At 38.1% G+C, this 24,695-nt stretch overlaps 1 protein-coding gene across 4 annotated transcripts in view; it reads right to left on the reverse strand.

Moving 5' to 3' along the window:
- Window positions 1–487: 487 nt before the first annotated feature.
- Window positions 488–24,695, reverse strand: part of LOC120795573 (ovarian cancer G-protein coupled receptor 1) — a 30,375-nt gene continuing 6,167 nt past the window's right edge. The window contains exons 1-7 of one of the 4 annotated variants that reach the window (XM_040137581.1): window positions 24,563–24,600; window positions 11,501–11,816; window positions 6,898–7,047; window positions 6,619–6,752; window positions 5,794–6,016; window positions 3,815–3,995; window positions 488–3,730 (exon numbers count right to left, since the gene is read on the reverse strand). In XM_040137581.1, the coding sequence (XP_039993515.1) occupies window positions 3,366–3,730; window positions 3,815–3,995; window positions 5,794–6,016; window positions 6,619–6,752; window positions 6,898–7,047; window positions 11,501–11,599 (1,152 nt within the window). In that variant the 5' untranslated portion in view covers window positions 11,600–11,816; window positions 24,563–24,600 and the 3' untranslated portion in view covers window positions 488–3,365. Of the gene's footprint in view, window positions 3,731–3,814; window positions 3,996–5,793; window positions 6,017–6,618; window positions 6,753–6,897; window positions 7,048–11,500; window positions 11,817–13,619; window positions 13,721–24,562; window positions 24,601–24,695 lie in introns of those variants that run through there. The other 3 variants (XM_040137583.1, XM_040137580.1, XM_040137582.1) reach the window with 3 other exon arrangements.

Raw genomic sequence — 24,695 nt, forward strand, 5'->3', positions numbered from 1 at the left:
GACAATAATATTTTATCTATGTGAAAATTTCAATTTAAAACGTTGAAAATTATGACCATAACAATATAGTCTCATTCCTATGCATGCAAATAGCAACATGTAAACATTGGAGATTGTTTTTGTGATATTTATCCTTTCATAGTCCAGAGGCAGACCCGCACAGAGCAGGGAGATTATTACATCATTCTGAACTGTATAAGATTGGCAGTTGGTAGGTTTCTGTCGCGTTCTAAATTTTCATAGTAAGGAAATCTTATTATTCAAGACCCCTAATTTAGATAATAAATAATAATAACAATATATAATGATATAATAATAATAATAATAATAATAATAATAATAATAATAATATTTTTCTTCTCATCAGACAAGCCATCAAATATTAGTAAATTCATTACATATACTGTGTCAGTAATGTACAGCTACACGATAAGTATTCAACCTTCTAATTTAGCACACTGTGTTCATGTATTGATCAAAACAACTATCATGAAATCGAGATGTGCTTATAATGCAGTTGTGATTTCAGCATAGCTTCAAGTTTTTATTAAATTTGTTCTGATACTGCATGTTCTGTGCTGTTATTTTATCTCACTATCCCAATAAAACTATTGTAGAAGTCTTGCGGTCTTTTTTTCTGGGTTGTATGTCATATAGAATTGTATGTCATATGGATTAAGCCAGAAAATAAACTAATTTGTTATCAATATTAAAGAGCTTCTTCCTACAGTTACATCATTATAAATACAAGATAAATCGCATCTTCTAATGGAATAAGAAGATGATGTCCCAGCTTTGCCACATTATAGATTACTTCTAGCAAGAGATACGAATCAACATTATGGAATCATACAGTGGCTTCAGAAAGTATTCAAACCCATCACTTTTTGCAAATTATATTCTGTTGTAGATTTAATTTCAAATGGGTAAAATTGTCATTTTTGCCCATCAGTCTACGATCAATAACCCATAATGAAAAATAGAATACAATTTTTGCAAAGTTATTAAAAATCAAAAACTGAAATCGCTGACTTACAAAAGTATTCAGACCCTTAATTCAGTACATTGTAGATGCCTCTTTGGTAGATTAAAGCAGTTACAGCTTTGAGTCTTTTTGGGTAAGTCTCTGCAAGCTAGTTTATCCCATTCTTCCTGGCAGATCCTCTCAAGCTCCATCAGATTGGATGTGAAGCGTCTGTTAACTGCCATTTTCAGGTCTCTCCACAGATGTTCAATGGGGTTTAATGCTGTGCTTTGGCTGGGCCACTCATGGACAGTCAGAGACTTGTCACGAAGCCACTACACCATTGTCTTGGCTGTATGCTACAGGTCATTGTTGTTCTGACATTTCTGACCAGTCTCTCTGTCCCTGCAACTGAGAAGCACATCCTTAGCATGATGCTGCAACCACCATGCTTCCCTGTAAGGATGTATTGGCCCAGTGATGATTGCTGGACATAGTGTTTGGAGTTCTGCTCAGTTCAATTTTTGTCTCATTAGACCAGAGAAATGCCACCAAACTCCAAACGGGCTGTCATATGCCTTTTGCTCAAAGTGGCTTCTGTCTAGCTGCTCTACCATAAAGGCCTGACTGAAGGAGTGCTGCTGAGATGGTCATCTTACAGCAGGTTCTCCCATCTCTGTAGAGGACTTCTGAAGCTCTGTTACAGTGACCATTGGCTTATTGGTCACCTCTCTGGCCCTTCGTGACTGGTAACTCAGTTTGGCAGGACGGCCAACTCTAGGAAGATTCCTGGTGGTTCCAAACTTATTCCATTTCATAATTATTGAGACCAATGTACTCCAGGGAACACTCAAAGCTTTAGAAATGGGTTTATACACTTAGTGGGACTTTATACACACATGAGTGTGCCTTTCTAAACTATCCAAACTCTTAAATAATTTGCTACAGGTGGACTCCAATCAAATTCAATACACATCTCAAGGATAAATAAATGCACATTAAAATGCACATGATCACAATTTGGAGTGTTACAGCAAAGGGTCTGAAAACTTTTGTAAATAGAAGATTTCAGTTTTCAGATTTCAGTTTAACTTTGTCAGTATGGGTTATTGAGTATAGACTGATGGGCCAAATGGTAATTTTTTATCCATTCAAAATAAAATCTACAACACAATGAAGTGTGCAGAATGTGAAGTGGTCTGAATACTTTCAACAGTAAAACCAGTTACCTGTTTTAATGTTGTGGCTGAAAGGTAACTGGTTTTAATGTAGTGGCTGATTGATGTATGTCAAAATGGCTGTACTTAGACACCTGCTGGACATTAAGTTAAGCCCCTGTAATGTATTTTCCATCATGAATGTTGTCCTACGGACCCTGGTCACCCTATATGACAAATTGTGTGTGTTTGTTGCTTGTGTATCTGTACATATGGCTAAACATTGAATTTGCTGTGATTTTTCCTGTCAACTGCATGGTTGTGTTCACATGCACAGTTATCAGGAACTGCCAAACTATGGTGCCATGCAGTTTCTCCGTTAGGTGTTATGATTTTTTTTCAGTTTATTCCCACTGGCAATGTCACTTAATTAAACACTAGTGATACTAGGTAACATTATGGTAACAGTTGCCTATTTTTACAAAAATACTGCAACTAAAGGTGGGTGAGGTAGGCACAGATGATTTTTTCTATGCCCACGCACAATATGATTTCAAGCTACACTACCGCTGGCTGTTGGTAATGGTTTACAACTGATCTATTATGATAAGTAAATTATTTATTAACCATTAATAAAGCCATTGCTTACAACTACCCTTTATAAAGGGTACCTTATTAGAAGATTTTACCTAAATACTATTGTTTTAAAGAATACTGGCAAACTCCCTTCCAGGGGAGAAATAAAGATAAAGATAATAAAGAATAAAGATTTTTCTGGCAGTTTTCATTGCAGGTCAATAACTATGATTTCCTGATGATTTTTGCCTTTTTCTCAATCTAAAACTCCAATTTGCTCCCGTGTCCACAACACATCAAAATGTAAACAACACATTTCCTCTGACAAAATAGAAGCTGCTCAATCTAGAGCTTGCAAAAATCACTTGAGAGAAAAGAAAACTCAGTCCATTCACTCCAATGCCAATGGATGATAATGTACACCAGATTGAGCTTTACAGACATAGTTGTGTGTGGTCTCTTATGTGTTCTCCACTCACTTTTAGTTTACTGAATCAGTCTTGTCCTTTTAATCCCATTGCCCTGAGGTTTCTGATAGCATTGTTTATGATTAGTCTTTGGATAATTTGTTGTTGCTTTTCTGAGTCTCCTTAGTCCCTTCTGTTTTTTGGCTCTGCTCCACCACGGCTATCACACAGCTGGATTTTCCATCACTATTCACACATTTGTCAGTTACTGTTATTTTGTACAATTAAGGGTATTGTAGTTTTTTCATCAGTTTGTGTGATTAAAATTGTGCTTTTACTGGCAGGGTCTGTTTTTACATTGTTGAGTGTGCTGGTATGTGTGAGCAGCATCACAGTTGGGTGGCTGTTGTTCTCGTCAAAGGCGACCTCATGGGAATCTGTTGCTATCTTGGCAGGACTTGCGTTATCACGGCGACAGCAGCAACAGAGTATCCTGGCAAAGGGTAGGATAATGGCTCTGTACACGCCGTTGCGGGCACTTTCGCTGACAAAGCAGTACAGAGCAGGGTCGGCTAAGCAGTTCAGGGTGGTCAGCAGCAACGAGAGGTGGTAGTAGTTAAATATTCCTAGGAAATAAGAATACAGGCCATGTGTTTAAGATATGTTTCCATTTGTACTCACTGGAATACTTTCCAGAGATGAAACAGTACCTGTAATAAAGTTGCAGTCCCGCTCCAGCAGGGTGCGTACTAATAAGAAGACATGGTACGGGGAGAAACAGACAAGGAAGATGAGAATGGTGCTGCTGACTAACTGCCTGATCCTTATCTTCTGAACTGGCTGTGTCCCAGCACTCCGACCCACAGCACGAAGGACACACAGGTAGCTGATCTGGAAAGAAAAAAAATAAATTATCAGATCCATCAGGATCATGGTGAAGAATACTAACTCTACTTCTTATTTCCACTGAACAATCTCCATTCCTTCCATGTCCATATCTCCTCTTCTTTATTAACAAAACTGAACTGACAACATGTTTAGATTTCTGAGGATAGTAAAAGAGGATTGTATGCTCAAGGTAGTACACACAAATCAAAAATAAAATAATTAAATAAATGAATGTTAATATAAAATAAATTATAAAGACAGACAAATTAATTACACAAAGTTGTAGTTCTTGCAGCTATGGAGTTTAAATTTATCTAGGGAATTTTGAATATCTCCTCTGCTAGCTTAAGTTCTATCACTTTTCCCAAGATCACTGTGGTGAAGAGAGATGTTGTGCAGTAAAGCAAGACTATGCAGCCTAACCTTTGCCATACAGCAGCCAATGTGGCCACAACTGGCAATTATAATGGCACATTGATGTTTCCTTAATTTCCAAAGATTTTCTGAAGTCAATTGCTTTAAAGATATCATTGCTAGGCAATGTGACTGAGAGAAAGTGTAGCGTGGGACTACAAGCACAAAAGAACAAACATGTCTCCTGGTAAGGTGTCACATTTGATACATTTTATCTGTGACATGAAAAACTATAATGCAACAGTAGCAAAAGTAGAGAAAAGTCAGTGAAGTCAGCAAACTAATTCAGTAATGTCAGTTACACAGCAATGTATCTGTATGAAGGCTCAATATATTACTTAACATCAATCACCGTAAGTTACTGGTCATAACAGACAAAGTAAGACTGTACCTGAGTGTATTGAACAGAGAAGGGGTGTGTTTCTTTGTATATGATTTAAAATTCATTCATTTGTAACAGGAAAATTTACTTTTTTCTTCTTTCAAAAATCCCATGATTTCACTATAAGAGTTGTGTGGCTTTGACCTTTGCACTTGTCATCACCCAAGTGATCACCAAATAAAAATCTGGCTAGATCTTTAAATCTTTTCAGAATTCAGTTCGATTAGCACAAACACACCAGAAGCATGGCTCCTTAAAATACACACATTCCCTTTAGAGACATCGTCCTACTGTCCATTTTTGCGGCTGATGTCAAATTCAAACCATTACCAAAACAAACTTAAATGACTTTTTAAAAGGAGTTTTATTTTACAGTGGTTGGGAAAATGAAGTGTGGCATTTTGGACAGAGGCCAGACCTAAGACCTGTCTCAGTAAAAATATTGACAGACTCTGCATACTCACACAGGTTTTTTTCAGTTACTCTGGCTGATTAGACCTCTAGTCAGGTTAAATCTGGGTGGAGCTATGCTTAGTATTATGTGATGTCACAAAACTCTATCTAAGAATGATAGCAGGGTAAGTTGCCCTGTCCTAAAAGGTACAACAAAACTAATTGGAGAGGGAGGGAGATGTCAATCAAGCCCAGCTTGTACATATCAACAAAGTCCTGACAAGACATCTAATCAAGTTACATAAGTGAAGACATTTGTGTGGGTGGACTATGGGTGTGAAGGCCCTTGAGGTGGAGCAGATGATGGTGTCAAGAATGAACAGATGAACAGAACTGTATAAAATTTGAACTAGCTACCACCATCTTCCTATCGCATTACTAAACTAGAGATTTCAGGCACAAAAGGTCACTGTGGGCATGATAAATATGTTTTCAAAACATCAATTAATCAACTCAAATGTGATTAAAATACAATAAAATGCCAATGTGACTGTGTAAAAATCTTTTCAACAAAATATGATCAAAAATATATTTTTAAAAATGTTATCCTACTGATAGAATGGCCAGAGGGAACATGAAGCCGATATTGAAGCGGTAGTAGTTGATTGGGTACTCCCACGGTTGCATGGGGTAGTGCTCGAAACACACTGATTGGTTCTTGCGGTCTTTGCTCAGTTCTTTGTGGCGGAAGAAAACCACGCCTACTGCGATCTCCTTCAACCAGATGATAGCACTAACAAGCCACGCTGTATTCATAGAGCGGAGCGAGGTGAACCTGGGAAATAGAGATTAAAAAAGAAAGAACGAGTAGTCAGCATTAAATAAGCAGCTTATGTAACACACACACCCCACCACCACCACACCCCCATACTTTTGTTTTCTGTATATCTATTATTTATAATGTATATTTGTTTTGTTGCTTTTGTATACCCTTCACTTTGTTGTTGTGAGTTCAATATGTTCTATGTTCTGTTTATTGGCCTATTTCATGGAAAATGAAGCTGCTGAATTTTACCAATTCAGAATTTTTAAAAGGCTTCAGTAAAACTAAATATGACAACAAATATGTAGTTTTATATTTAAAGCCACTTCGTGAAGAGTTGGTCAATTTCTAATTTTGGTGCCTCAGTTGTAGTATCAAAAATTACATTGGGCAGAAGGGCCATAAACGCATAAAGTGGTGGCAATGGTATGCACCACCAATCAAAAGTTTTGTATTACCACCAAATCTCACCTTAGCTCAGTGGTGATTTTCAGCACAAAGGTAATATTGCTAGATGAGACAAATTGCATCAGCACAAAGTAAGTGCAGGGAAAATTGGAGTAACTGAAGAACTAACAAGGGCTTGAATTTTGACAACGTTGTTTCAAGATTACCTTAAAGGATGGACCACAGCCAGGTAGCGATCCAGACTGATACAGCACAGGAAGCCAATGCTGATGTAGATGTTCTCATAGAGCAGGAAGCCACACAACTGACACAACCATTCCCTGTGACGCCAATCATCATCCTGAAACACATATACGCTCATCAAGGACTTTATTAGGAACACCATACTAATACTGGGTAGCGCTCTCTAAACAGCCTCAATTCTTCATGGCATGGCATTCAGCAAATCAAATATTTAACAGAATAAATAGGTGCTTTTAGTTTACCTGAAAGATGTACTGGAGCCACAGTGGTAATGATGCCAGGTATAACAGATCAGACACAGTGAGGTTCAATAAATAAACTCCCAGCTCATTCTTCTGCTTCAGCTGTAGAGCAGCATGGTACAGAGCATACAAGTTGGAGGGAACACCAACCTAAAATCCAGAAGATCATTCATTGGGATTATTTTCATTCTTTGTAACAGGCAGTTTCTTCCCCACTACCCTCCTGTTCATTACTTCCTTATGAAAGCACATGTTGAACACTTGCCTCCCCTATGCTCAGACAACTCTGAGCATGAACGAAGAGTGCCCATACTGGATAATTCTGCAAAACCCCTCATAATATCCAGTGCATCAACATATTTCATGTCCAATGCCAGCATTTTTAAATTCTCAATTTTTACAATCTCTGCATATAGTGTAACAAAAACTTTGCTTTTGTAGATTGTGGAAAGATTTTGGTTATGGCAACTATGGCAGGTTAGGGTTAGTCAACACAAACACTTGAGTAAGGTTAGGGAAATATTGTGTTTACAGCAACTAAAAGGCAGCGATGTTTATTACAGTTCTGTAACAGAACACAAACCCTTGTCTCCTACATGAAAGTAGGACTCACTTCATGCCCTCCAGCCCAACCTCCACGTCCTTACTTTCCACTATGCTACTTCAATCAGGAAAGACACAAATTAAAATGAATGCAGAACTTTATTTAGTAGGACTTTGGCATTCACCCTTGGTAACGGAGATGTATAGGGATACAGCCCTATGAAAAACAGCCAATCTGACATCACCCCAAAATTGAAAATGAAGGCCAGTAAATAAAAAGTGCACACTGGTAGATGAAGGCCAGTAAAAATAAAATGCATACTGGTAGATGAAGGGCACTGAATAGCTATATATGAATATGGTACAAGAAAATAAAGGGCAGGAAATAATGTGTGGGTGTGAGACAAAGGATGAAAGATTGTTTGTGAATGATAGTAAGCATGAATCAACACCACCACTTAGATGCATGATATTCACCAGATATACGTTTGTTACATCATGGTTTCAGAGATCGCTGGGCAGCGAGATTGGCCGTCTGGTCTGGTCGAATATATGAAGAAAATGCTGAAGAGGACTAGCAGCCAAACTGCTGCAAGGAGGCTGAGGACACACCTTTCATTGCTGCTTGAGGTAGCAGCGAAATTTCTAAAAGAGTGCCCTAAGTATTTGTTATCAGGAGTTTGCATCTTTTAAGCACAGCAGTGAGATGGGAAAGAAACCAGGATTTGACACAGGTTTCAAAGAAGGTAGAAAAAATAGAGGAGAGGAAGAAGTGATGATAGGTCTCAGTTTTAAAATTTTTTGCATAGACGGACAGAATTCAGAGTTTATACATATGCAATTAGGATTGACGAGTTCCCCCCAGCCTTGGTATGTCTGAGAAAGAGATGATATAAATGAGGATGAAAGATTAAATCAGAGTGTGACACTGAGCGTTCCATGCTATCAGCGTTTTGAAAGGCTTCATCATAAAAGAAAGTGATGTCATTCCAGTTATACAGAGGAAAAGACAAAAACCTCAGATCTGAGTGGCAGACTTCATCTAACAATATTTAATTGCAAAAGTGTTTGAACACATGAAATTTAAAGTGAGCAGCAACGATGTTATGATGGCCTGGAACATGACGAGCTGTTATCATGACATTATTAATCACAGATAGCGTTTCCACAGATGCCCTCAAACCAGACTAGACACAATAACCGGGTACAATTCAAAGAGAGCGGAGGATCGATGCCATTGCAGAAGCTCCTGACACCAGCTGCTGGAAAACCCCTGACCTTGGTAGTAACCCCCAAAACTGACTGTTGCATCAGTAAAAAGTTCCACGCTATCACCGTTTTGAAAGGCTTCATCGTAAAAGAAAGAGATGCCATTCCAGGTATCCAGAAGAAAATAAATATATAAGTGTCCTAGCAAGTACAGAAACTGATGTTTTGAGATGTGAAGGCGCAGGTTGAATTGAGCTATGAAGACTGCAGCTTTGCTTGAAAAGACTTTGTGATATTAGTAGAATTTTCTTTCCATATTTCACTTTCCGATCACCAATTAATGCCATCTAAGTGTCCAATTCTTGGTGGCATTCATGATAAACAGAACAGATGATATTGTGATAGACTCCGAATGCCACCAGAAATTCCTCTATTCATAAATTTTATAATAATAGTAATCTGTGATTAGCATATTTGAAGACAGTCATGATTTCATTAGATGATGCAATGTTTTGATTGTTTTCAGATGAAGTCAGAATAAGGCTAAGCCTTATAAGCCTTATAAGGATTGGAAGTGGACCTTTTGTGTTTGGCAGGTTGAGGAAATGGAGATGAATTTTTTGAGCGCTTATGGCCTCGGGCTGGAAATGGTGCTGGGGTATCATTATGCTCGGCAGGGGCTGACTGCCTAAGAAAATCCGAAGCCATGGCTTTAAACTGGGACAAATCCAGACTGGGTGCCAGACTCACAACTTTTTCAGCTAAAAGGCTGATCAGCTGGGCTTCCTCAGATTGTTGGAGGTGATCATCTGGAATACGAATTGCTAAACGCCGGCCTTTGCACGGGATAGTGGATGTATTACCGGCAGGTGTTGGATGAAATGGCAGATTGGCTGAAAGTTCGACAGGATCTGCTAAGCCCTCATCAGAAATGGACATTCTAAAGGGCAGAAATTAGCAAGATCAGACATAAAAAACCAGAACATTCATGACAGAATTGGCAAAGTTGTATAGACTGCAATGACAGCAGAGACAGACAACATAGGTAAGGTGTATTAAATAGTCTTCAGCTACGATGATCATTGGATGATAGGAAAGCCTGCATACAAAACCCTTTCTACATAATAGTGGAGAGGTGGAGCCTCAGTGTGATGACGAGAACGAGACTGGCTGAAAGTTGTCTTCCTGCTTACTCTTTACTTCCTACAATGGCATAAATTTTGAGGTAAAAAAATCCTCCAATATGGATGTAAATCCTAAGTAAACTGGACTTACAGAGAAGCCCTGTTTGGGACTTTCGGGTGATATAAAATGCACCCTTTGGTTGCCAGGGTGGAGGCCCAAAGCTAACGGCAACACCTGATATAAACACTTAGCTGCATATTTAAAGGTAACACTTGCCTGTTTCATAATAGCTAATTTTCTAAACTGATTTTGGATCAGGTTTGCTGTCACAACGGCATCTATTCATTCATCTATCCACTTTCTCAACCTGCATTTTCCCTGCAGTGTTGCAGAGATCTGGAGCATAAACCCTAGACCCAGCTGTGAGCTCAGCACTCTAGATTACTCCATGATTTTGTATAAGGTAAACTTAGAAGGAAAAGTCAAGAAGTTATTTTTTAGATCTATTATCTTGCAGTGGGTTGTCTCTTCAATGGTAGTTTTGTGAGCACAAAGATGTCTTCTGTCTGCCTGTAATGAGGTTTTAATGAGGTTTTGACAAGGAAGAAGAATGCATGTAATAACAAAGATTATATCTTTGGTTCTTTTGCATGAATTTTGATCATTTTGTCCATCGTGAGTCCGATAATGTTGTAGGATCAATTGCTGAATTGGTGGAGTAGCCTCTATTGTACTATATTTAATTTAAACGTTGGTTTCGGGGAACCATTTTATCATTCAGGATAGACAGTAGACTGTGATCTGTACATCTGTGGTTTCAAACCTCTCACCCCTCAGTTCATCATCATTCCAGAACTTCAGCCGACTGATAGCAGCGGGACAGTCACTTTGATACATGAACAGATTATTATGAAAAATCGGTTATCTTTGTGTCATTTGTGGGAGCTGAGTGAGCAAGTGCTATGCACATCTGAATAGGACAGTAGGCTAAATTACATAAAACCATAAATAAACTCAGACCAACCATTATGTTGACTCTGCTTAAATACAGTCTGAGTGAGTTTTAAAGTGAGTGACTGTGTAGCCTATGAGTTTAGTTAATGTTATGGGTACGGGTCACAGAAATCTGTCATCCGGTTGGTTCGCGTCCAGATTTGATTTAGAGATAATTGCGGGTAACATGTCGGTTCTGGTACCAAGCATAAAGATGGGTTTGTAAAATTGGAGTCCAAGGGGACAGGCAGACAGATATAATCACAGCTATGGGCAATTGAGAGTCTCCAGTTCACCTAACTTGCATGTCTTTGGACTGTAGGAGGAAACAGGGGCACCCAGAAGAGGCCTTATAAGGTCGGCAGGTTTAAACCCAGGATCTTTAGAAACAATCAGAAACTTTCTACTTATGAAATCAGGAATACCACCTTAAAGGACTGTTCATATGGATTCTCCTTGGGTACTTAACATGACCCCATTGATGCAACATAAGACTGCATATGCTGCAATTTGCAGATATACTGATCACGTTCTTTAAGCGTCAATGCTGCAATGTTGTGCTCTCAAGGAAGAAGTAGGGTTTCTAGAGCTTGAGACGTGACTGTGTCACAGTTATATGGATACAAACCCTTTCCCCTTTCACAATCCCTTTTCCCATTAGCTATGCAATTTAATAAAGTTTTCAGATACCTCAACAGTTTGGTTCAGTTATTCAACATCCACATACACTTACCAATAGTACAAAGATATACACACAGGAGAAGATGTACTGGTGGATTTCATGGCTGATGGTGCAGTTAATCGTGTCCTCTTCAGTCATGGTGAACACCATCAAATCCTACTCACACTCACACTACTTCACCTTCAACATGCACAGAGTCACATGAATGTTTCCAGACATGTTCACACATACTAATAACTATAATGTAACAACACACACAAACACACAAATCTTCATGCTGGCTGGAGCACTCAGCGATGGCTTAGACTTGTCTCATCTGGTTAGGTATTTTTCTTGTCTGATTGGGTAGTCCAGTTTCATTTGGCCACTGTGGAACACAGACAAATTTAGCTTAGTAGAGATTACGAACATCTGTATATCAGATCTGGTCCTGTCATTGTGATGCTTCTTTGATATAATGGTTATGATGCAGTATGATTCCCTTCAGAGCTTAACAAGACAGCCATGCTAGCAGGTTTTTGAAGCTGTACTTAGGCACGGTGGTGCTTTGAACTAAATGCTATCATCAACATGTTAACATGCTCACAATGACAATGGTAATATGCTGATGTTTAGCAGCTATAATTTTTATGATGTTCAGCATCTTAGTTCAGCCTCCTAGCATGCTAACATTTGCTATCTAGCACTAAACACAAAGCACAGCTGAGGTTGATGAAAACATCATTAGTCATTAGGACAAATAAAAATTTTGTACAAGCGTAAAAGTTAAATGATCACCAAAGATATTACAATTTATTCTGAGGGGACCATGAATATCTGTACTAAATTCCATGGCAATCAATCCAATAGTTGTTGAGATAATTCATAAAAACCACAACCTCATTGTGGTGCTAAAAGAAAAGTCAGAATTAGTAGGATTCATCATCTTGTGGAGAACATGAATGTCTGTACAAAATTTCCTGGCAATCCACTGAAAAGTTGTTTTGTTTCTGTCTGGACCAAAGTGGAATGCCCACCCAACCAACAGGCTGACAACGCAATCCATAAAGCCATGCAATTAGCACAGCTAAAAAACTGCACTGTCTGAATACATTTAAAAACAAAATCTTGTTTCCATATTCACTTAGCTCAGCTTCATTAATACTGTCCTCTGTGTGGTGGTTGAGACAGAGGGAATCTAAACTGAAGAAATACACTGGCTTCCTGTTGAAACCACGACTGCATCCTGTTCCTATAAGTAATTTCCATGTTGTCATGATGTAACTAATATAATTCAACTGGCGACTGTGTCAGTGATTAAAATCTAGCATTGTCATGACGGAGTTAGTTGAGTCCATTTACATTTATTGCCATGTATTTGGTGATATTAGAATGTTCAAATGCATCATTTTTCATAAACAGTTGTGACAATGTAGAAGTGTAAACAATATTATTATATAAATAGCCATTAATCAGAGATACAATGTGAAATGGCCTTTGTTTTTGAAAATCACGTTATGAAGCAATAAATAAAAATTGATAAAACCGATACCCTTCAACCTTGGACCCTCACTGAGATCAAACAAAAGTCCTATAAAAGCCTCAAAATCATTTAAAAAAAAAACAAAAAACCAAAATCATTAGAAAGGCCCTCACACTGAGAATTTACCTCCCACTGCTTGTGTTAACATGACAGCAGTTTTAATAGCACAACCAGCAAAAAGAGGAGAGCAAAGTTAGATTTACTTTTATAGCGTGCCAGACTGCATTAGAAGTAGTGACATTCAAGCACTTCTCCTTAACTACTATTAGAAAGTGTTAACAGCTTAGTGAGAGTGATCAATGATGAGCATTCACACTGATGAGATATGAATGTAACTTGTTGCATGTGAAGCAAAGCATTTCTACAAAAATAAAACACCTTCTGCAGTTCTGCCTTGTGCTGATATGAATAGTTACCCGGGTAAATATAAACAGAGACCCCTCTCTATGATCCGTATACAGTATTTTATCCACACTGGTTACATTACAGCAGCATAATAAACAGTTACTGTTTAACTTAGAGAGAGAGCAAGATCTGAAGGTTGCCTTCTGGCTAAAACCTGCACCGGTGCTATAGAGAGCAACAGCATCCTTTGTCCATCCTGTATTATTACAGCAGAGACAGCTCCTCATAATGCATTCATCTTACCATGTCTGTGTCAATGGTGGCCAACAGTCCTCCATCCTTCATCTATACTGCATCACTACTCTAGCAGTAGCTGCTGTAAAACATGCTGCATGTTTCAGAATACTTTGTAACATCAGAAAAGAAGAGGAAGTTCATATGTTGATTAAACTGCTGTCTGCTGACTCCTCCAATCATCTCTGGTCATTGTGTGATTTTGTAATGTTCAGGTTCAAACATGAACAAAGAACAAAGGCCTTAGCTTGTAGCTAAGGCCTTTATAGTACAATGAATGGCCCCTGTAGCACCACCACTGCATTACACAGGCAATGGATGGCACAGGAAAACTTCAAAGGCGATGCTGAAAAAGCAGGTCGGTAAGCAAGGGTACTTTCAAAAAAAGGCGCCATTTATTAAAAAAAATATTAATGAAGCAGAGGCAGGAATTCAACAAAAACAATTTAAAATTGAAGAGAAAAAACATCAGTTAATCATGCAGCTTCTCAGCAAGCTGCCACCTACCCTCCAATTTCTATAGACCAGTGACTCGCTTTTTACCTTGTCAGCCTCACTTAACTAGAATCTACCATCTTCTCAGGTTACTACAGGGCAAGCTAGGATGATACAAAGCTTTTAAAGAATATCGAAAAGCAGATAAGATGACTCTTTTACTGCTAACAGTCATAATATATGGACACAAATGCATGGCCATGAGTGCACCAACTTTAACAGAATGTTATCTACAGAGCAGTCTTACCTTTCTTCTTTCAATTTGGTAGTGCCCAGTCACTCAATGCTAAGTGTAATGATGTTTGATAATGTGTCACAGATTAAGTAGATGATCTGCCTAATATCATAAAACACACATAAAAACACACATAATCATAGCAAAGTTGAAGCAACCGAACATAACTTTTTGGAAACACAAACTGCACATATAATCCTGCATTATCCTACATAATCCTACATGATCCTGCTCAACACTCACTGCTTCAAATACAATGATTATCATCTATTATTATATTTAGTTTTATTAGTACTATTATTCACCCTATTATTATAATTATTACTTTTATTATTAGTCTCATTATTGTTACACATCTTTTTGTTATACGTCTACTGAGCTATGCCCCCCCCCCTCTTTTCTCCCTCTCACTCTCTCTCTCTCTCGACCCAGCTGGTCGGGGCAGACGGCCACCCACCATGAGCCACGTTCTGTTTAAGGTTTTCTACCTGTTAAAATGGATTTTTTCCTTGCTGCTGTCGCCAAGTGCTTGCTTATGCGGGAATGTTGGGTCTCTGTAAATGTAACTATAAAGAGTATGGTCTAGACCTGCTCTACATGAAAAGTGCCCTGAGATAACCTCTGTTATGATTTGGCGCTATACAAATAAAATTGAATTGAATTGAATGTAATTGAATTAAAACTTTCATTATTTTTGTAACCTGAAAATAAATTAATAGATTTATTGAAATATTGGATTGAAATTAATGATTTAACACACAAAAACCCTTGTAATGTTGGGAAACAAGGATAGTGAAAAGGAGAGGAATGACCTTTAAATAGGGCCCTCCTACATGACGCCCCTTGGGAATAGGTAATAATGCAGGTCATTCCTCAAATTCCATACAGTATTAACCAACAAAGTGAATCAAATTATCACATACTAATCACCACACTCTGAATCTGGACCCAGAACCTCACTAGGCCCAAAAGAACTACTGACATTATCATAGCTGCATTTACTTACATTGTACATTTTGTATATTGTATATTGTTAATATTATACATACCATTTTAGGTGTTTCCTTGAAGCACATTCATATGATAAAATACTTCATAGTCACAGTCATTTTGAATATCAACATGAGTAGAATTATCTAGCGTAACCTCAAAGTATTTACTGTGCAGTCTTTACATTTATTTTAGTTGAAAGATGGTTTAGAGTTTTACCTCTGTCTTTGTTCATCCACTTCTTCGTATTCTGTCTCTCTTATACCAGCTCAGAAGACTAACATTTGTACAGTCGAGTAAAAAAACACTTTATATTCCTGGCTGACATTTAAATGTGAAGCAAAAGTTATGGTTTTAAGCGTTTTATTTTGGCTTTTTCTCACTCCTACTATTAGTATTTGTTTTGAGTTACTTCCATTGATGCTGTTAGAATACCCCACTGGAAATTAGCTGAATCTATGAATAGTATCTACGGTGGCTTAAGAAAGTATTCAGACCCCTTTCATATTTTAAACACTTTGTGTTGTAGATCCACTGATAACAGAGAACAAGTGAGTGTATCAGTCCTGAGAGATAGAAAAGAGAGACTATTACTATTGTTCATTTCAGGGTTTAAGTGCTTTTACATGTTGCGATATACAGTTTCATAGTTCAAATATTTTACAGCTTTACTATGGAGTCTGCATACAGTCTGAGTGATCGAAAACAAAGTTCAGAACTCTATTTGAAATCTCCTCAGACAGGGGTTGGTTTAGCCATGATACCACAGCCGTTCGTCTAACTCTGTCACGTATCTGGAATTATGTTCATCACCAACTATTAACGCCTTCATCACCCTCACCTTCATCATCAATAACATCATCATCATCCATGATTGTTATCCTTATCCCAATTATATAATCAGTCTGATTGGCTAAGACAGTTTTTAAGTTTTTATGTTTCTGTACAATAAACTCACTTTGTAACTAAAATTAACAGACATTGTAACTAGAAAAGGTGCTCAGTAGAGCACAGACCTCTGCATAGACCAAAGTCAAATAACATGAACCAGACTTCTGAGGAAAAAATTCAAATTCATTGTAAAGAATCCAGATCTGGCCCAAAATTTGACGGGTTCTTCCCATGCCCCATCCCTCCACCAAGTTCAGTGCAAATTGATTCAGTGGTTTTCGTGTAATCCTGCTGACAAATAAACAAACAAACAAAAACAAACAAACAGGGGTGATCAAAAAAACCACCTTGCTGGAGATAATTACATAATTTTAATTACATCTATTAGAATACAGATGTAACATATTAAATGAAACAAAATCTAAACTAAAAGTAATAGACATAAATGGCAGATAACTATGATATAAACACTTTTCTTCCAAACTACAGGATGTTTGTGTATCACTCCACGTCAAAGCATCACTTTTTCTTACTTCCACATGTAAACATGGAAGAAAACCACTCGCCAGCGTTTGTTTTACTTTACCACAACTTCCTGGAATGAGACGTTTTGTAACAATGTCTTTAGGCTTTGGTCTCAAGCAATTACACCATAGGGAGATCAAAATCACAGTGACTCCAACTTAGTCACATGGACCTTGTAATGATTCTGTTATATGGTTCATATTAAACAGTATAGGTATCAAACAATAGCGCATTGTCATAAGTTTGCTCAAACCCCATCACAAGAAGCAAGTCTAAAGGAGTAACAAAATTGGACTGTACCCTTATTACAGTGTCATAACAAGTGAATAGACAAATAAATAAGGCCGAAGCCTGAGACCTGTATACACACTGTCATTAAAAATGGTGCTAAAATATTAATTCATTTTTAATTAATTCATAATCACGCAAACAACAGCATCCAAGCCCCAACAAGTTTTCATGGATCCAGAAAAGGACTTGTGTTACAATATCTCTCCTCTGCTGCGGGGGTCTGCATCTATATCTCTGCTGTCTGTCTAAAAGGGCACTATTTGATTTATGTCCCTGGTGGCCATATGTGATTTATGTTACACTCAGAAATAGGAGCCAGACAGAGGAAAACTCAACTGGTCGACACACACACACACACACACACACACACACACACACACACAACTGGTCGGCACACACACACACACACACACAAAAAATTTTATCCTCAGATTGTATTAATTGAACTAATAGATGGTTAGAGCTGGAGAAACAGAAGTAAAAGGCTTCAGTGTCAAATAAACTGATGACTACTAAGTACACGTTTGCAATGTGAACTAAGGGTGCTTTCCTTAAGTTTGGCTCATTCGGCCCGGACTGATGGAAAGGCATTGTTCCCTTTTAGTTCTTGTCCAGTTTGTTTTCAAGTGAACCAAGATCCGTCAGCTTGAAGTCATATGGACTTACAGGTACAGTAACTTGGATAGTCGAGACTACACCTCAACCTCATTTTATGAATATTAATGAACAGATAGAAACAGCAACGAGTCAGAATCATCTTATACCGTAATATTGCAGGGGTAGATATTTGCACCATATGGGCATCGTGTTTCACTTACTTTTTAATGAGGCACTGCTAAAATACAAAGACACAAGCAGGACACAAGCACAACACACTTGATTTTGTCCTTGGGAAATATCAAGGAAAATACTTGCACTCAGGGTTACACATATACCTGTTACCAGTGTTACCAAATGATAAGCGTAAATATGTAATTGAGAGTTTACAGTCACCAAATTGATTTAGTAGTAGTTTAGCATCTGAATTCCTGTTATAATTACATATCACCACAAACAAACCGCAGTCTGATTTGAAGCAGAACACGACCCTCTTTTCAGCCCTGATAGCTTTCACACCAGCCCAAACGAATCGAACCAGCCAGTAAAACACACCTGAGACTGACTGAAATGAACCAAGCGGGTTAGGTGTGACAACCACCCTAAGCTAACTTTAGTTAATGTTAGCAGTTAGTTAGTTAGTAAGCTGTCTCCAAGTCAGTGTGGGCATGTTGGTTGTTGGTTGACTGCAGTGTCATTACATGACTGCACTTCAGCAACTTGTTGGACTAGAGGTTAGTTTGTTGCCACAAATTGTGCCTGATGGTTGACAATACTGATTATATTTCACTAAGATATTAAGTCTTAAAGAGAGCTACTAGGGGTGTGTTTTGCTTAAATGAACTGACTGTGATAGGTCTATAAAGGTTATTGTCACCAACATTGTGCCCAGTGTTTCTTTACAGTAACTGATTCAGACAAGCTCAGAAAATTAAAAGTTCACTGTTGCCCTCTGAAATAGCAGTTTGAGAGGAAAATTTGTAGCACAAGGTCCATTTACTCAAAATTTTCCAGAGCTTTGAGCTGCATCTCGGTTTTCATGATTTTCTTCAAAAAGCCTAGAAAAGCTTTGCTTCTAAAATGAGAGACAAATAAAAAAAGGGGAGATAACTGGCTAACCTTTATGTAGCTCATAGATGCTACGGTGGTGTTTGCCCTGTGGCCTATTGATCTAAGGTGCATACCATGTAATTGCAACATCCCTGGTGTGATTCCAGATGGGGACCTTTGTTGCAGGACATCCCCTTGCTTTCTAACCATGTTTTCTGTTTATTTCTATGGTCATATAAAGGCAAAAAAATTTGTAAGACAGATAGCATTAGCACAGTTCAGATTATGCGTAGGTCTATATCAGCATATACAGTATGTTAGGTAATCTTAAGTAAAACTTTTACATCAGGATTGATTAATGCTTCACTAACACCACATCATGATCCTTCATAACCAAAAAATAATTGTCCAAGTGATGAGATATAACTGATATTAAAATAACTCCACTACTGAATAGTTTCCTGTTTTTTCTCCCGCAGGGAAATCATCTTTGTCCAGCAGGTTGCCTACCTGCTGGACAAAGATGATTTGATTAAATGAAACATGTTTACCTCAAACGTAATGTGCTGGGTGATGAGTACTGTTCTGCTCTGTCCCACTGGATTCAGATGTGTGGTGATGATCCGTTCTAACTAAAAGTATTCTGGAATAATTACCTTCATTATTGACATTCAGAATCAATAGTCTCTTAATCATAGATTTAAAGATTCATACCACATCCCCTCAAAACATTCTCCTTTCCAATTAACCTTCTAAAATTATCATCATCTCAACCCATGTCAACTTCAAACAGCTAATTAGTAGTTACTTACCACAGATACAGACAAGAATGTAGAAAGTCAGTATTTATTGTCTGTGGCATTTGATTTAGGCAGTGACAGTAGATTCAGTGACACGAGCTAATATAGCATCAAACTAGGTTGGCATCAAAAATGGATGTCGGTATTATTAGCTTTCTTGAAATATAATACCAGAAAACTATCTATTTTTTATGCTGAATTCCAATTTATGCTGATATTTTTTTTAAAAGCAAATACAGACATTTTCAATTTTGGGACTTGTCATTTTACTATTTTAAGCTAATGCCGGTAGGCTAACGTTCAATAAATTTGTGTGCCACAAAAGACTATAAAATGGCTTGTGTGTTTGTACTGTATTTTATAACTGCAACATTAAGCAATTCTGAAACAGCATTTAGACCATGTAAGACACACTGATATTTTGTGAACATGTGTGGTCACAGTTGACGACATTAACAAGACTAATAGTCTACAGCCATGCTGGCTATTCTGTGAAGATGTACTTGGGCACAAAGGTGCTTTATATGAAAGGCTAATGTCGGCATGCTTACATAATGGACTATATTTTGGACTGCATGTATACACTGCTTTTATACATATAGGCACACACAGATACAAATATTTTAGTCTTGACCAAAGTGGTCAACTAATTCTCTGACCAACATTGGCACCTGTAGAGCCCTGCTTTTAGCGTAGCTAAAAATAGGCTCAGCTGCAAGTAGATTTTATTTAGTATACAAATTTGTATCAGACTTCAGAAACTACTGCTCAAATTCTGCTTTAGACCACTAGGAATTCAAGACCAACAGTGCACACAGTTGTCATCACAGCCTTAAATCATAACTCTTGGTGTTAAAATTGGATCACAAACATCACAACAATGATGATTATGCATATCATTGCCAAAATAAGAGATTTCCCTGCCAGTATCAGTATGTGGTGTTCTATGAAACCCTCCATGGCTTTTTGTTTCCATCTTACTGCTAAGCACTAATTGCTTTGGTGTTTTTGCACTGCTTTTCCCAGAGAACACCTGCCCACAAAAGAGCACTGTGAAATTTCTTTGGGATTTGAGTTTATATAGGGCGCTCTTTCCTTTTTTCTGATCAGCCAAGGAGTTTATCATTGCTCTTCCTAACTTCGCAGTCTATTTATTTTGAATAAAGTGAAAAATAAAATGCTTAATCTTTTATGTGAGTGACATTTTTACTATGCATTTAGTGCAACAACAAGTTGGGTTTAGATAAGAGATATTCCATCAGTGTTTAAAATCACGAGTATGTAACTACTTGAGTGCTAGCAATCTACTCTCTTTAATTCATCAAAGAAACAAGAAAGCTTAAGAAACACTACCAGCTAAGGACTATATGGATTTGCTTGGGACTCTAAATATATTTGGTCCAGATTTATCAAAGAATCAACACAAATAAAGCGAGTGCGCCTCATACTAATGTTTCTAGTACACTAGTGTTACTAGTATGAGGGAATGAGACTGTTTAGTTATTAATGCACATTGATGCAAGCTTTAATGCAATTTCATATTTAAGTAAAGGCTGGATTAACCCACAAAAATGACATTTGGCCCTTACTGAAATCCCCACCTAGCCTGATTCCACCAACATTTGTAGTTTGTTCAGCAATTCAAATAGATCTGGTGTGGTGCTCATTAACAGCTATTTGCTCCATTAGGAAAAACAATCAGCCAATCAGAGTTTTGCAGGTAGGATTTAGAATGGTGATTTCATCTTCCGACGTTGCTATCTAGCTACCTAACTACACCTATGAAAAATAGTGACAGAATAAAATGGTAGCAAGTCAGGATAACATATAAACACAGATGTTCAGGTTTTGTTGTAAGTCAACATACAGAGATAACAATTGATAAATCAACATAACGTTATCTGTTAGCTGTCCTAAATATCACTACCCCAGCTTTCATTTCCAATGAAATATGGATATTTTACATGCTACCTATTGGTTTGGGTAAAACAACAGAGCATAAGCCCCATTCCCAACAAGAATTCAACTGAAATGAAGATAACGTCAGACTGAATGAATGAAGTAGCATGAAATAGTAACTCAGTCTGATTATCAGGCTAAACCCCACCACCACTATTTTTATGTGCACTTTGTAAGTACTCACTTTCACAATATTAGCTTAAATAATGAAACTACTGAAACTAGTTTTTGATACAGTGCCTTCCTCCAAGCAACAGTCTCAAGTAGAGGTGGAAATCATGAATGCCGATTAAAATCACTTTGTTCAGTTTAGTTCAAAGATTCATAGTCAACGACTATGCAGTTCATTCACTTTTTTTCTTAAGCTAAGCAGTCGCATAACCATTAAAAGGCACTTTAGTTAACACAACAGCAGGGGAACGCATCACCGTTAAAAGGCACTTTGAATGCTGAAAATGGTGCACTCAGTCATCAGTAAGTGGAGCTTATCACATAGCAGGAGACAGAAGCAGTAGTCAAGTAATATTCAAGCACTGACATTCTGTTAGATCATGGTATGTTAACTGAGTCTTGATGAATTTGAAGTATTCCTCATGTTGGGAAATGAAAAAGTCCCCTGAACCCCCACAAGGAAGCCCAGAGTCTTGCTATAGATGACTCCTGGGATCCTCTAAAGGCCCCTGGAACATCACTGAAGCCATGTGAGACCTCTAACTGGGCCATTGAACCTCCTTGTGGCCCAGGGTCCTTGGAACCCCCTCGATGATGGTCCTTCTAGGGACCCTGAAACCTCTTTGAGATCCCCTGAGACCTTCACCAGGGCCTCATGGGGGTGTTCTTGAATCTTCTGGGAGGCCTTGATAGAGTTTCAGGAGGGTTGAATGGGCCTGGTGGCAAGCCACTGTGGGCCTAATGTGGGCCACAGGTTTGGACACTGGGACCTCTGCCAAGGCCACAGTGTCCCTCCACCAGGTCCTGATTTGTTCTAGAGGACTCCTTTAGGTCACTGGAGTCCCTACACCATCATAGAGGGTTATTCAACCCCCCTGAAAACCCTAGGACTTCCTCACAGGGTTTTTAGGGGTTTTTCTCCAGGGTGTCCAAAGGGGCTTTGGGAGCATCCCCGGTGGCCTCTATCAGGACTCAGAGCTGCCTTGTGGGCTTGATGGAGGGCCACTTTGGCTCTGGTGGTCTTCTTAAGGTTAATCAATGGGCTTGCTGGGGAAGAACGTTTCAAGAACCAGTTCCATAAGACCCTGGAACCCCCTTGAGAACCCCTGAGACCTCCACTAGGAGCACTGGACCCCCTCAAGGGCAGTCCTCTATCTCCATATTTAGCACTAGCACCTCAGCTGAATTCTGTATGTAAAGCCACTGACATTACAAAAAGAGTTTGGCTTTCTCTGCCTTTCTGCTAATGTCTGCAGAGCACTGAGATGGCCTTTTCCTGAATGAATGAGGTGAGAGCCACTGCACTCTAACTGGTGCCCAATATCAGGCTGTAAGGAGATTAATAAAGGTTACCTGAATTATCTGGAAAAAAGCACAAGTCAAAAGTAATTACACCATGATCAACAGTTACTGTATTTGCATGGTTAGGGGTGAACTGCTCCAGTCTGAGTTCTGCTCTGATTGGTGAAGAAACCCCAATATCCGGAAAAATCAATACTTACAGTTTATGTGTTGCTGCTCACAACTTTGCCTTAATTTCCTGTTTCCATTATCTTGCTTTAGTTTGATTTCTTAAATTATTGTGTCAAGTCTTGTTCCTCCATTCATGGCAATACAGCTTACTTGAACTTAGTCAGTGTAAGATAGACTACTAAGAATGTGTCTAGAAACGACTGTATTCACTATAGGCCAAAACTGCATTGTTCTAACCTTCTCAAGTGCTTGTAATGTATGGTACACTGAACGACCTGCAAGCTGGTAGACAGCTTCTTGGAAAAATTAAAACTATCCTCCGTATTAACATATTAAATGTCATCCACCAACTCTTGCTTTGCAGCAAAACTTTGTTTTAACAAAGTGATAAAAATAATAAAACACACACACACACACACACACACACACACACACACACACACACACACACGTATACAAACAATAATAAAGTGGTCTCAGTGGAAAATTGGTCTCAGACTTTTGGACCCCACTGTAAATATATAAATAATATAATAATATAATTATATTATAATAATATAATATATATATAAATATAAATATATAAATAAAATAAATAAATAAATAAACACACACATAAATAAACACACACACACACACGTGTGTGTGTGTGTGTGTATAGCTGACTCTTCCTCATTATCAAAGCAACACACTGAAATAGCATAATCACTATATTCCAATGGTATTAACATATGCATTGTGCCTGAACTCAGAATAAGTTTATCTTGAACAAAGATGGTCACAATCTTATTTTTTCTGTGATATTTTTATAGAATCTGTATACCCTAGTTTGATATGGGATTACTACAGAGAAATGAAAAGACCACAACAGGTGCAACTGAGGTACATGTAAAGCTGTATCCCACACCTCTTCATCAGTCAGTGATCCACACATGGTAACGCTGAATATTACATTTTTGGTTGTCTAAAAACCAGCGAAAATACGAACTGCCATGTCAGTGACCTGAATGTTGTGAAGCTTTTTCCCGTGCAGCTACACACTGTAAATGAAGTTCAGTCAGAGATGGGAGATGTTTCTTTGTTCCTGACTCCGACACTATTTGTCTCTTCAACAGCAGCTTACTAACTGACAGGACTAATTAGTCATTCATAACTCTGGACTGAAAAGCATGTACAGTCATTTAAAAAACCCTGTCTAAAACTGTCGTCTGGCACCACATTTCACTCCTCAAAATAAACAAATATTCGCTTTGACATTTGATCCGCCCCGTAGTGATTCGTATCCAACAGGATATGTCACTTCAGCTATAAATACGAAAAATTAATCAATGTCTTTCGCTGTTATACAGTGTAAATCACAACAGAACTCTCCTTAATTGAAGCAAAAATACACACGCATGTTGTACTGCTGTAATCTAAAGTTCAACCAGAAAGGATTTACATATTTAAATGAAATAAAGACGCTTATTTCTTACCGAGTCTCTCCGGTTTGAAGGTCTGCATCAAACTAACCGCCAGCTCTCTCTCTCACTCTCGTTGACACACAAGCGTGGTATCTCTCGTCCTGACGTACACACGAAAGCATCATGTTCAAACATGTGGCCTATG

This window comes from Xiphias gladius, chromosome 10 (genome assembly GCF_016859285.1).
Source record: "Xiphias gladius isolate SHS-SW01 ecotype Sanya breed wild chromosome 10, ASM1685928v1, whole genome shotgun sequence".
Classification (NCBI taxonomy): Eukaryota; Metazoa; Chordata; class Actinopteri; order Istiophoriformes; family Xiphiidae; genus Xiphias; species Xiphias gladius.